The sequence below is a fragment of the Alligator mississippiensis genome, chromosome 6 (assembly GCF_030867095.1).
Source record: "Alligator mississippiensis isolate rAllMis1 chromosome 6, rAllMis1, whole genome shotgun sequence".
Lineage (NCBI taxonomy): Eukaryota > Metazoa > Chordata > Crocodylia > Alligatoridae > Alligator > Alligator mississippiensis.
The window spans coordinates 87777526-87791964 of NC_081829.1; the positions used below are offsets into that span (position 1 = coordinate 87777526).

Sequence of the window (14439 nt, forward strand, 5' to 3'; positions counted from 1 at the left end):
TGCAGCCTGAAAAGTTTGCCAGTCATTGGTTTAAACCATCCTAGATAAGTGTTCATCTAACCTGCTCTTACAAACTTCCACAGCCACTCAAAGTAACCTTTTCCAATGCTTAACTACCCTCCCAGTAAAACAATGCTTCCTAATAGTCAAAATTTCACTTGCTGCAGTCTAAGACCGTTCCTTATCCTGTCCCCTGTGGCCACAGAGAATAGTTTATTACTGTTCTCCACCCTTCAGGTATTTGAAGACTGGACCAGTTCTCCAGTCTGTCAAGGTTGTTTGGGATCCTGACCCTGCCATCCAGAGTGTCTGCAGTTCTGTCCAACTTGGTGTCAAATGCAGATTTGCCAAATGTGTGTCCAATCCTGTGTTCCAAATCATCATTGAAGATATTAAACAATACTGGACTTAGGACAGACCCTTGGGAAATGCCATTCGATACCTCTTCCCAACTGTATGTTGAGCCATTGAGGACTACTTCTTAAGCACAATGATGCAACCAGTTATTTATTCTTCTTGCAGTCCACTCCCTTATATCCAGTTCCTTACTCACCTTACATTTCTTGTACTGATTCCCAACTTCTCCATTTTAACTAATAATTTCCCATGTGCTATCAATGTTTCATGTTAATCCCACTAATATAGGAGTGCGCTGTGGGAATTTAAGAAAGGGGAAGTATTGGACTGGGGGGAAGTTACTCTTGAGTTAGCCATGTGACCAATCTTAATATTTTTATTACAGCCTTGACACAGAAAGTGGGAGTGTGTTGGGCTAAGTACAGAGGTTCAGAAAGCCTGAGGTGGAATCAGTTCAGTCTTCACGGATTTTCTAAGCTGTGTAGCTTGAACCGATAACAGACTGAACTGACGTTCAGTGTTTGGGTGGCCAAGGCATGCAGAAGCCTGCCCTGGCCCAGGCCAGGCGCCTGGGGGTGCTCACATACACCACCCTTCATGGCCAGCTTCCTAAGGCTGCTAAATTCAGCCCAGTGGCAGCCCAGGCCTGATTGGCTGCTGGACATATGCCACCATAGCCTGCCTCTTTCCACCTCCCCCCCGCACTGCCATCTCCATCAGCCACAGAGAGGGGGAAGCCAGCAGAAAATCTCTCCCCAACTCTACCTCTGAGAGGATTGGGGAGGAGGAATGTACCACCTGGCCTTGGCCCCCGAGCTGAGGTTTGTCTGGTATGGGAAAATCTGGGCCTGGAGCTTTCCCCCCCTCCCCAGACCTCCCTGTGAGTGGTAGGGGCAGGGAGGGAAATGTATCTCCCTAGCCTGGCACTGGACCCTTCAGCCAGGGTCTGCCCAGTGAGAGTGGGGGAAGGTCTCCATCAGGGGCTTTTCACTGTCCTGCAGCCCTTTAGCAGGGCTGGGATCAACCCCACCCTCTCCCCACCCCCAAGAAGGGAGGTAGGGTAGGGGAGGAATGCACTGGTCCACCCTGGCACCAGACCCTCCAGCCAGGGTCTGCCCAGTGCATGGGCTCAGCCCCACCCCCTTCCCAGCCCTTACCTATGAGAGGTGGGGGGCAGGGAGGGGAATGCACAGGCCCAGCATAACACTGAACCCTCCAGCTGGGGTCTGCCCAGCACGAGGTGGTGGAAGCCCCCACCTGTGGCTTTGTGTAACCCCACAGTTGGTATCAGCCTCAACCCTGCCTCTCCACAGGAGGGGGCAGAGCCGATTCCCACCTGGCTTGCTGGACTGTGGGGTTACAAAAAGCCCCCAGTGGGGGTTTTCACTGCCCTGTGTCAGGCGGACCCTGGCTGGGTTGGGGAGTGATGATGGGCTGGGCTGGTAGGGGGCTGTGTCAATGCCAGCCCCATGAACTGGACGGAAGAAAAACAAAAAGACCCTAGTGGTGGCTTCTCCCCCTGCACTGGGCAGACCCTGGCTAGGGGGACTGGGGCAGGCTGGTGTGGTTCCCTCCCACCCTCACCCCCACCTGCTCGGTCTCTCTCTCTCTTATGGGGTGGGGTGAGGGTGGGGCTAAGTCCATGCCAGCCCTGCTTGCTTGGCTGCTGCGGTGTTGAAAAGCCCCTCACTGCTGGGGCTTTACTTCCCCTTGTCCTGTACAGGCAAGTGGCTCAGTGGGCTGGGGACCCATTTCCTTTCCAGCCCCCCGCCCTCCCATCCTGCTGGGCTAACAGATGCTGGCAGGGAGCTCCAGATCAGCCCCATGATCCGGGCCTAGGACACCTGTTGCACGTGGCACCTGCACGGGACTAGTCCGGGGCACCTCCCTCCCCCACTCTGGGACCAGCCACTGCGTGTGGCATGAGAGGGAGTGTCCATGGGCCTAATTTGCCCTGCAAGGCTGGCCCTGTGTTTATCCATGCTGTAGACCAGTCCTGTGCCATTCATCTGTTCCACAGGGCCAGATGTGTTTGATACCTCTGGTCTAGCAGAATGAAGGCTAAGAAGGGACATGATTACTAGGGCTGTGCAAAGCTTTGGTAGCTGATTCGATTTGGAGGAGATTCAGCCCAGTTTGGGGACTGACTCTCCAAATCTGAATTCATAGTTTCATAGTTGGTAGAGTTGGAAGGGACCTGAGCAGATTGTCAAGTCCGACCTCCTGCCATGGGCAGGAAAGAATGCTGGGGTCAAACAACCTTGGCTAGGTGATTATCCAGCCTCCTTTTGAAGACCCCCAGGGTAGGAGTGAGCACCACTTCCCTTGGAAGTTGGTTCCAGATCCTAGCCACCCTAACTGTGAAGTAGTACTTCCTGATGTCTAGCCTGAACCTAGTCTCGCTCAACTTGTGGCCGTTATTCCTAGTTACTCCTGGTAGTGCTCGGGGGAATTGGGGACTCTCCTGTTCCCTGCTGGGCCCCACTGGTAAGTTTATAAACGGCCACCAGATCCCCTCTCAGCCTTCTCTTGTGGAGGCTGAACAGGTTCAGGTCCCATAGCCTCTCCTCATAGGGCCTGCCCTGCTGTCCCCTGACCATGCGAGTGGCCCTCCTCTGGACCCTCTCAATGCTGTCTACATCCCTCCTGAAGTGTGGCGCCCAGAAGTGGATGTGGTACTCCACCTGCGGCCTGACCAATGTCATATAGAGGGGGAAGATCACCTCCTTGGATCTGCTCTAGATGCATCTGTGGATGTATGACAAGGTGCACTTAGCCTTCCTGACTGTGTCCTCACATTGGCGGCCCATGTTCATCTTGGAATCAGTAATGACTCCAAGATCCTTTTCTGCCTCTTTGCTGACAAAAAGGGAGTTCCGCAGCCTGTAGGTACGCTGTAGGTTCTTTCTCCCTAGGTGCAACACCTTACACTTGTCAGTATTGAATCCCATCCTAGTCTCAGCTGCACACCCCTGTAACCTGTCCACATCTAGTTGTAGCCCATCCCTTCCTTCTAGCCTGCCCACTTCTGCCCACATCTTAGTGTCATCCACAAATTTGAAAAAGATGCTTTTCACCCCCTCATCCAAGTCACTGATTAACATCTTCGTCAGTGTGGGCCCGAGACCCGAGCCCTGGGGAACTCCACTGCCCACGTCCCTCCAAGTTGAAAAAGATCTGTCCACCACCACTCCCTGGGTGCGGCCCTCCAGCCAATTTGCAACCCATCTGACTGTGTAGGTATCGATGCCACAGTTGCCTAATTTGTTAATGAGAATGGGGTGAGAGACAGTGTCAAAGGCCTTCCTAAAGTCCAGTAGACTATGTCCACCACAACACCTGCATCTAAGGATTTTGTAACCTGGCTGTAGAAGGCCACCAGGTTGGTCTGACAGGACCTGCCCCTAATGAACCCATGTTGGTTGCCCTTTAAGCATAATCTCCCTTGCTGGTCCCTCGCAGATGTGCTCCTGGATAATTTTCTCAGCTTCCCCAGAACCGAGGTAAGACTAATGGGTCTGTAGTTACCTGGGTCCTTCTTCCTCCCCTTTTTGAAAATGGGGACCACATTGGCCCTTTACCAGTCCTCTGGCACCTGGCCAGAGCACCATGAGTGTTCATAAGGCCATGACCTCTGCCAATTCTCTCAGCACCCTGGGGTGGAGATCATCTGGACCTGCTGACTTGAACATGTCCAGCCCCACCAGAAGTTCCCTAACTAGGTCCTCACTGACCCTAGGCTGTGCCTCTCCTGAGTCTGGTGGGGGGGGTAGCTATGTCCTGGTCCCTGCTCAGAAAAATGGAGGCAAAGAATTTGTTAAAGTGGTTAGCTTTACTGTCTGGTGCAACCACCAGATTGCCAAGCGTGTCCTGCAGGGGCCTCACGTTGCCCAATGCTTTCTTTTTACTCCCTGTGTATTTAAAAAAGGACTTGTTATCTTTGATCCTGGTTGTTAGTCCTAGTTCTGCCTTAGCCTTCCTAACAGCCCTCCTACAGTCTCGAGTAATGGAGGTATAATCCTCCTTGGTGATGGCCCCTCCCTTCCACTGGGTGTGCGCCTCCTTTTTAGCTTTTAGACGTTCCTGAATTCCTTTGGTGAACCATGGGGGCCTTTGAGCACTTTTGCCCCCTTTGACTCGCGTTGGGACTGTCACCTTTTGGGCTCGTTGGATCATCTCCTTAAGGAACGACCACTTGTCTTGGACTCCCAACTCCTCTACCCTCTAGGACCTCAGTGCCTCCCCGACTAATCTCCTTAACTCATTGAAATCGGCCCTCTTGAAGTCAAGGGCTGCTGCTGTGCTGCAGGCCTTTGAGAGCCTGCACTGGATGGTGAATTCCAGCAGGCGATGATTGCTATCGCTCAGGTGGTCGAGAACCCGCAGTCCCCTCACCAGGTCGTTGCCTGTGGCCAGGACCAGGTCCAGCAAGGCATTTCCTCTGGGGGGCTGTTCACCTCCTGGATTAGGTGGAGGTCCTGTATCTTGGCTAGGAACCTACGTGAGCAGTCAGACCTGGCCAACTGCTCCTCCCAGCAGATGTCCGGGTAGTTTAGGTCACCCGTGATGACTGCATCCCTTGACCCAACTGCCTCTGCAAGCTGACCTGAGAATTCCCAGTCCAGCTCTTCTCCCTGGTTGGGTGGTCGATAGTAGACACCCAGCGTTAAGTCCCTTTCCCCCCGACCCCCTTGTATTCTGACCCAGAGCACTTTGGTCTGCCCCTCCTCTGACCCAGTGCTGTTTGTTTGAGGATGTGTATTGCTCTTTGACATAGAGCGCCACACCTCCACCTTTCCTCCCCGTTCTATCCTGTCTGAACAGTCTGTAGCCCTTGATGTTTACCACCCAATCATGGGTTGAATCCCACCAGGTTTCAGTGAGCCCCACTATGTCCGGGTTAGTGTTAGCTAGCAGGGGGGCAAGTTTCTCCTGCTTGTTCCCCATACTACGAGCATTACTGTAGAGGCATTTAAGGCCTCCTGAGGGTGTATGCACCCTCCCCCCCAATCCCAGGACTATACGGACCCCTGTCATACCTGGGTACTTCTTGTGCTTGTCACCTGTCTTGACTGGGGAGTGTCCTTGTGTACCCCTGTGGCCCCATCCCCTGGCGAAGTTAGTTTAAAGCATGCTGTACGAGATCAGCCAACTTGGAAGAGAAGGCACGCTTGCCTTTAGGGGAGAGGTGAAGCCCATCCCACGTGAGCGTGCCCCCTGTGTGAAAATGTGGGTCTTTGTCAAGGAACCCAAGGCGTGCCTGGTAGTACCAACTCCGAAACCGCTGGTTGACCACTCCGATGCAGGCCTCATGGCGCCATCCGCATCTGCTTACCGGGAGAATAGAGGAGAATACCATGTGCTCCCCTGTCTCCTTGAGCTTGGCCCCAGGGCCTCGTAGTCCTTCATGATGCAGTCTGGACTGCTCTCCGCCATATCATTTGTTCCCATGTGGATTAGGACCATGGGGTACTGGTGAATGAGGTTCAGGATCATGCTTGTAACATCCTGAATCCGAGCCCAAGGCAGGCAGAAGACCTCATGTGCCATGGGGTTGGGTTGGCAGATGGACCCCCCCCCTGACTCCCCTCCCCCAATGCTGCAGGTGCAGCGCAGCTCAGCAGGGTGCCACGCACTGTTTGGGAGCTGGGGTGGCTCCATATGTCAGCTGGAGCCTGGCACCGCTCAGCCCCAGCGGCCCCAGCTCCCAGACGATGTGCAGCACCCTGCGGAGCCGTGCTGCACCCGCACCATGGGGCAGCTGCCACATAGGTGCCAGGCAGGGGGGTGATCCCTGCTGCCCCGTGCTGCACAGGGGGGACTCTGCCACAAGTGCCCAGAGGCCTCAATCACTGCTCTTGCCACCAGTGAGCGCAGGGCTTTTTTTTCTTTTTCTTTTTTTTTTAAATGTCGGGAGGCTGGGCCTAGGCAGGGGATGTGGCCAGGCAGGGCATCCATGGGGGCTTCTACGGTTCTCCCCAGCCAATCTGAATCACCGAATCAGCGCCAGATCTTCCAAAGCCAATTTGGCTAAAACAGTTAAGGACAGTGATCCGAATCTCAGAATCGACTCGCTTTCCTCTGAATTGGAATCTAAATCAAATGCTTCCCTATTTGCACAGGCCTAATGATTACAGGCAACTGCTGCTTAGCGCTTTTAATTGGTTCTTGGAACACCGAGCGTTAAACAAAATGAGCGTTAAACGAAACCTCAAGTATTTGACAACCCAAGATGGCGACCACGGTGGGTTTTTAATGACCCAAGATGGTGCCCACGAGCGTTATAACGAAACCGAGCGCTAAGTGAAGTCAGGTATCAATTTAAAATAAGCATTATAGCGAAATAGTGCTAAGTGAAACAGCGTTAAATGGGGGTTGCCTATACTGTATAAATAGGAGAGGCTCTAGAACAGTTCTGCTGTAGGAGCAGTGGGGGCAAGAGCCCTAAATATGCGTACAGTGCAGCTTAGTCAGTGTTTGAAAATGATTACATGATAGCAAGGGCCTGGACTCTGATGCAAGAGATCCCTGTCCCTCCCAGTCCTACATTCCTGTGTAAGGGGGAATCTAATTCAAGTAAGCTAAACATTAAACTGCTTGACCATACGGTCTCATTTTATCTCTGACACTAGGGTTTCTTAGGGTGACTGTTATTGGATGAACTGTGTAGTTGGGATAGAGTTAGTCAAGTTTTCACCCAATTAAGAATGTCTTGGATTTTATAGTTTGGCTAACTCTATCCCAACTATACAAATTCTGTTTCATCATAAACACTTGTGTTCAGTAATGTGGGTTATTGTGTTTGCCAGGTAGGCAGCGTAGTTACTTAATTTTGATTTACATATAGGTATTTTTCACACGTTTATAATTGTTTTAATAATCCTGAAATTAAATATATTTATCTTGTATTCTCACAACTTACTTACATTTCTGTTTTTAGTATGCCTAAAGGTGAGCGAGCACACAGTAAAATTGTCACTATATATCTTTTAGACTTTTGGAATAAACCCTTTCATATTGCATAGAGTTATGGGTAAAGCTGATGACCTGTTGTGGAAATTGTTCAGTTTGGTTTATTCTGTTTCTTAAGCAACATCATAGCATACGTTTTTATGTTGTCTACATGTCAGTAGATATTAAAATTATTAAAAAGACTTGAAGCAGTCCTGAAGCTGCTGGTCCCTCTAGTAGTATTGCAGGCAAGTCAAGGAAGAAATATGGGCCAGTAAAAGGAGAATACCAAATACCAGATGTTTGAATGTAGTAGAGGATCAGTCTATTCCTGTCTTGTTGGGAGCAGGGAGTAATTTGTAGATGAGAACCTCAAACAGTCTACTTCTGCCTAGTGTTGTGAGGGACAACAAAAAAACCAAGGAAGCTTGGGTCTTCCTGACTACTAGGCAGACTTCTAACCTACTTGTGTAGGTTGTACCCTAAAATGAATCTAGGTTTGAATCTGAACCAGCATAGGATTATTTTTTCAAGTGTTCATGATGGTCAGCCTTTTCGGACAGTGTGGAAAAGGTTATAAACCACATTTTTGGTAGCTATTCAGGTTCTTTTGGCTTTTTTTGTAGATTCTTGTAAGAGAGGACATGAGATGAGAAGATAGGAATTGTGAGAACTAACATTGCTTTTTTATTCTTGATTGTAGTGTTCTCTTAAGTGCTGTAAGTGGGGAAGACACTCAAGATCGTACTGATCGACTGCTTTTGACACCTTGGGTTAAATTTCTGTGGGAATCATACAGGCAGTGTTTGGACCTTCTTCGAAACAATTCTAGAGTGGAACGCCTCTACCATGATATTGCACAACAAGGTAAAATGATAGGGTGAAATATAAATTATGATGAGACTGAGGCCGTGGACAGGTGTTCGTATCTAGCAGTAAGAATTTATGTGAGATTCCTACTGCTAGAAGACAGCCCAGGAGCTGGGGCATGTGTAAATGCATTCCAGACCACCTGGCTGGAGAGCTACACAGGCAATATCCCTGACGGCTCGCCTCTGCATGGGCTATTGGAGACCTGGGTTCCCAATCAAGGTTGTTTGGACAACTTGACTTTTATGTTCTAATGCAGTTTAAATCAGTGGCTAGATTCAAACTCCTTATTCAATAACACTAACCTTGTACATCATTCATTTTCACAGCTTTTAAGTTCTGCTTGCAGTACACTCGTAAGGCTGAGTTCCGTAAACTATGCGATAACCTGAGAATGCATCTAGGGCAGATCCAACGCCATCATAACCAAAGTACAGCAATCAACCTCAATAATCCAGAGAGCCAGTCTATGCACCTGGAGACGAGGCTGGTACAACTGGACAGTGCTATTAGCATGGAACTATGGCAGGTGTATATCAGGACTTTGTATTTGTATGTAGACCCGTGATTCCAAAGTCTTTAGAAGCTTCAATGCCAAACTGGCATGGATTTATTCCATTGTGCATACTCTGAGGATAACTTTTTGATTAATAGATAGATGTTATTGTTATTAACATGTTAATTGTTAATAACAATTGTTAATAACATGTTAAATGTTATTATCTTGAATCTATATTTATACATCCATACTGAGTATCAAATATCCAGTGTTCTTAATGTTGTATAGAAGCAGCAATTTAAAACAAGCTACTACCAGTAATAATTTTTTTTATGGGCACTGATACAGTGGCTGAGACTGCTTTGACGGCAGATACGGGTGAGAAATCAAAAGAGGTAACCCTCTCCCCTTCAAAGATTTACATTTTCCATAGATACAGATCACTTTATATGCAGAAGAGAGCTTATATAAGTAGAGAGTTTAATTTATGATGGAGGTCCCTTTTTTACTTGTTTGTAAGGCCTAGAAGTATGATTGTTTAGAGCCTTTGCTAACATGTGACAGCAAAACTACTCCAAGAGGCTTATTTCTTTAGCATTGTCAAAGGAAAACAGTTACAAATGTAAGGGTTTTTACTTTGTCTTAATGCCGTTTCCAAATTTTGTGTGCCTTCAATTGTTTCCTTTTTAGGGGTAGATAGGTCCTTTTATAGTATGGGAAATCTAAGTAATTTCTGAGAGTGCTTTAGACTTTCTTGAGATATTGTTTACACATCTGATGGGTGTCCTGGTTTTGTGTGGAGACAGTGAAAGTCAGCTAATAGAACTGGTCAGAAGAATTTTAAAACTGGTGGAGTTTCATACCGGGTCAGACACATTTCCCAAACATCAAAATGGTCCAAAATGGATTTTTTTGCCCACCTTTAGGAAACAGATGTATAGGATTTGTAATTAGCTCAGTGTGGGTGACAGAGTTGAATATGCACAACTTTAATTAGCAGTTATGTATTGTAACTAATGATTTGGTGAATGCAAATTTATAACTTTTTTTTATTTGTTTGCAGTAACTTATTTAAAAAAATCATTGTTTTATTTTTTATTTTAGGAAGCTTTCAAGGCAGTGGAGGATATTCATGGGCTCTTCTCTCTGTCTAAGAAACCACCCAAACCCCAGTTAATGGCAAACTACTATCACAAAGTTTCAACTGTTTTCTGGAAATCTGGAAATGCTCTCTTCCATGCATCCACGCTTCATCGACTTTATCATTTATCAAGAGAAATGAGAAAGAATCTCACGCAAGAGGAGATGCAAAGGTGGGGAAAGATGCTTAACCTGATTCCTAGCTCCTTATTTTAAACACTTAAGCAAAAATCAATTAAATCAAGTCTGAAAAGAAGTAGATGGAATATGTGGTTGAGAGAGGGTTGGCATCAGATGTAAGCAACTTTTATTAAAGCGATAAGTACTGACTGCCTCAAACAACTTGCGTAAGAAGGACCTTTAACAAAGCTTATAAATACAGAGAGCAGCAGGACTTCCTGAATTCTGTTTCTGCTGATTGAGAATCTGAGTAAGTCCCTAAGTGTCTGCAGCCATTTCTAGATCACAAACATACAGTGCCTAGCAGTGGTGACTTCAGAAATACCCCACTGGTCTTCATGCCTGGTTCCCCTGCTTTCCAGTCAGTGAGTAGTGTTGTTGTGCAGTGCCAATCATGATTTGTTTTGCAAAATTAGACTAAAATGGTTCCGGCTACTTCCCTTTTATTTGGGTATTGTATAGCATTTTGGTATTTAAAGAGGAGTATTACATACATTCTGATGTATTGAATGCCAATACTGAAGTGCCAAGGTGTTTTCTTTTCTGCTATTGCTTTTATTTTGACATGGAATAGTTTTGAAAGAATAAATAATGTGCTCCTTTGTTCTTGCATTGATTGGGTGCTTCTGTTTCCAGCTGGAATGTATTAGAAATTTAGTAATTAATGATTCTTTCACTGTTGATGGTTTCTGATCATGCTTCATCAACAGGATGTCTACCCGAGTCCTTCTAGCCACGCTGTCAATCCCTATAACTCCTGAGCGAACAGATATTGCTCGTCTTCTGGATATGGACGGCATTATTGTTGAAAAACAGCGACGTCTGGCAACGCTGCTGGGCCTCCAGGCCCCACCTACACGTGTCAGTCTTATTAATGATATGGTAAGTAAAAGTGTTTGGCAGAAGGGGTAACTAAATTATATTTTGTCTCTAAAGCAGCTGTCATAGGATGCGGAACAACAATTCACAATGTAGTATGTTAAAGCTTTTTCGTTTAATCCTCTGTTTGTAAATGAAAATTGTTCCGTAAATCATAAACACTTTTTAATTAAACATTATATTGAGGCAAGTATGTTACTCATTTTACTTCCTAGCTACAAAGCTGTTGGATATAAAGTCAAATTGATTAAAGAAGTATTTATTTTGATAAAATACTTCTTCTATTTTGTTGGTTCCAGGTGAGGTTCAATGTGGTGCAGTATGTAGTTCCAGAAGTGAAGGAACTTTACAATTGGCTTGAAGTAGAATTCCACCCCCTAAAGCTTTGTACCCGTGTAACGAAGGTAAGTCCTGTAGCTGCATAAGGAGAATCACTAGTTTGTGTAGATGGTTCATATAAATATTAATTTGTTATAAAAGTCATCTGGTTTATTATCGGTCAGGGTTATGGATGTCATTTGGCCATGTCCATTATTGTGCACTGTTGTATGAGCACATCACTGTAAATGATGCATCAAGTAGTCTTTAAAAGTAATTTTAACCTCTCAGCTCCCTCAACACCTGTAATTATGTGTTCTTTTTATTATCTGAACACTGAAATTTGCTCCAACATGGGAAATTTTTGGTGGTGAAAGTGACCTTGTGGGGGAGGTAGTTGATTAGACTGTTGGTGACTGTCTTTCTTGCTATCGTAAAGAGAGTCTGGATTTCAACTCTGGGGGAGAGGGAAAGTCTGGAACATCTGTTTGTATTTGGCACAGAATGATTAAGGACAGAAATTACATATAAACTGGTATAAGTGATCGGAAACTGGTTCAAATCTGTAACACAACAGAAGTTTGGTGCACAAAGACTACTTTCAGAGTGGACAAAACCAGTTCAAGATAAACTTGGATGGATGTAGTATCGGACTTAACTGATTTAAGTTAAATTGATGTATTGAACTTCTCTTCTAGATCCCTTTCAGATTCAATTAAACTCAGTTCTCCAGCATCCCAGGATGCTTTGCACCTCCCCTGCAAACCCCCTTTGCAAGTGGGCAGGCTAGACTTGGCTTAAGCTGTATGCTCCAGCCAAGCATGCTGTAGCGCACCCCCCAACTTCTGGCCTGAGCTACTGCAGGCATGTTGCTGCATTTCTGGAATGAAAAATGAATGTCTGTTCACTTGCTTATCAGTTCAATCTATGGAGCTTAGACTAACTTGCAAAGATTGAATTTGGCTTTTTGACTGTCTGTACTTAGCCCAAGAGTCAGCACATGCTTAGTGAGCAGAATTTGTCTAATTTCCACAAATCCTGGAGCACAGAATGGTTTTTCTCTGTTTCTGTGAGAACAAAGATACTTGATATGCTAACAAATAACAGAAGAAAAGTTAGCAGTGTGATTAAGGTAGCTAGCACTGTCAGTCACTTTTGTGCAAAACCTATTAAGTGCCTATTATATAAAAAACAGCAGTGAACTTTTGAAAAGACTCTTAGTACAGAATCTTTGATAGGTACACCTTACTTCATGAATTGTGAAATTAAGCTATCCTGGATTGTCATTTGTTTCACTTCTTCAAGCTGAATAGTTTTTTTGGACCCTTAGATAAAATAATCTGGGTATTATACAGGTCCTGAACTGGGTGAAAGATCAAGCTGAAAAGGAACCTGAACTGCAGCTTTATGTCCCACATCTGCAAAACAACACCATTCTTCGACTCCTGCAGCAGGTATGGCCAAACAGAGCGCATGCTTGCAGTGTTGTATGGTTTAGGGAAAGCTTTGGATGGGTGTTCAGCCAAAAGTTTTGATGTCCAAGGAAAAATTTGTCTTTGAATGTAAGAATGCTTAGTACGACATTGGGAGAGTTTTTTCCAGCACACACACTTCCTACCTCCATATGTTCTGTTTTGGATTAAATTATTAGGCACAACTCTAGCACTTCTTATAGTGGCTGCATAGTATGGTATATATTTTGTATAGGTTTTTCATTTCTTTATTCATCTTTGAAGTCTTATCATATCTGTTTGTTTCTAGTAGGCTTCTTTTCTTTGTTTTGTTTTGCCAAATGCACATTTCATGGACCTGCACTCATTGCAAGTGGTGAGCAGTGTTATTTCTGATGTGCTAAACAAACAATTGAAGGCTAATTAACAGCATTGCTACATATAGCTACTGTTGTCAGTCTCCTTCAGACAAATAATATAGGATCAATTGACCTTCCTGAGTAAAGTTTGCCAGGAAGAAAATCCTAAAGGAACTTAGATAAAATATAAATTCGTCTCATTTTGATGATTTGTTACCTACCTATCTTTTATTAGGTTAGCTTTACAACATATGTAGCAATGTTAATATATTTACTTTCATTTTTAATGGGCAAGAGATTAAATGTTCTTTTTTTGTGCAGGTGGCCCAGATTTATCAAACCATCGATTTTTCTCGTCTGGCTACCCTTGTTCCCTTTGTTGATGCTTTCCAGCTGGAACGTGCTATTGTAGATGCAGCCAGACACTGTGACTTGCAAGTAAGTGTTATAAATACCCTCCTGTAAAAGTGTGTATTAATAGTTTTCCTTGTGCTGAACAAGCTGTGGGCTTGGATGAAAGCTAGCTAGCTGATGATCCACTTAGATAAGACAGCCTTGATGCTGGTGGACTGGGAAGAAGTAATCATTGTAAGAGGTGCAAGTGATGTCAATTTGTTGATATTTTTTTAAATAGTTGCTTACCTAGAGTAACAGAGGAGTGCACTTCGTAAATAAAAAACATTTATGAAGTTTATTTGATAGAACTGCCCAAAGGATCATGGAGATGTATGGCTATCTAATTGAGAACACATCCTTAAGTGAAAGTGAAACAAATTTGTACTGCAAACATTAGGAACACTCCAATGTATTCATTAAAAACAAGCTACCACAAGCCGTGATGCCTATTTTGTCCAGCTATAGGCATAGAAATATCTCAACAGATGGTATGAGGCATTTTAACAGCTATTGTAGATAGCATTGGAAGTAGAACATGGTGTATAAGCATATTACACGTTAAACAATGCTGAATCCTGCAACACCATATTTTTTGTATATGAACCTAAGAATACTTTTTATCTTTTCATTGTATTTTCAGAGGCTATTGAGACCTCTAAAAACGCACATGGCTTGAAATCCTGGCTCCATTGAAGGTGTTGACAAAACTTTTATCAGCTATGTTGGGGTTAGGATTTCAGTCTCCTGCCAAGATACCTTGTTCTACTAACTTGCCTATAATGAAGAAGTAGCTAAACTCTTTATTTTGGTTTCCAGCATAGCATCATGGAAAAGCTTAGCTGCTAACAATCTTACTTATAATAGAATTGCATCTGTGTACTCTTAAAAGTAATACCCAAGTTATGACAAAAGGAAGAGAGAATATCGTTCTCTCTTTCAGTTTACTTAGTCTTTGGATAGTACTTTATGCATTAAGTAATTTCATATTGCCTTCATGTTTTCAGTTGTCTGATATTTGGTTATTTGCACAACAAGAGTC

General features: G+C 45.0%; 1 protein-coding gene and 1 non-coding gene across 2 annotated transcripts in view; both read left to right on the plus strand.

Moving 5' to 3' along the window:
• Positions 1–14439, plus strand: part of EIF3A (eukaryotic translation initiation factor 3 subunit A) — a 39774-nt gene that overhangs the window by 6383 nt on the left and 18952 nt on the right. Inside the window, exons 4-10 of the mRNA XM_059730082.1 lie at positions 8012–8175; positions 8508–8707; positions 9782–9990; positions 10708–10879; positions 11176–11280; positions 12550–12648; positions 13326–13442. Of these exons, the coding sequence (XP_059586065.1) occupies positions 8012–8175; positions 8508–8707; positions 9782–9990; positions 10708–10879; positions 11176–11280; positions 12550–12648; positions 13326–13442 (1066 nt within the window). The remainder of the gene's footprint in view (positions 1–8011; positions 8176–8507; positions 8708–9781; positions 9991–10707; positions 10880–11175; positions 11281–12549; positions 12649–13325; positions 13443–14439) is intronic.
• LOC132251297 (small nucleolar RNA SNORA19) lies at positions 12987–13119 on the plus strand. The gene has a single exon (XR_009463242.1). It is a non-coding gene; the product is annotated as a small nucleolar RNA SNORA19 (small nucleolar RNA).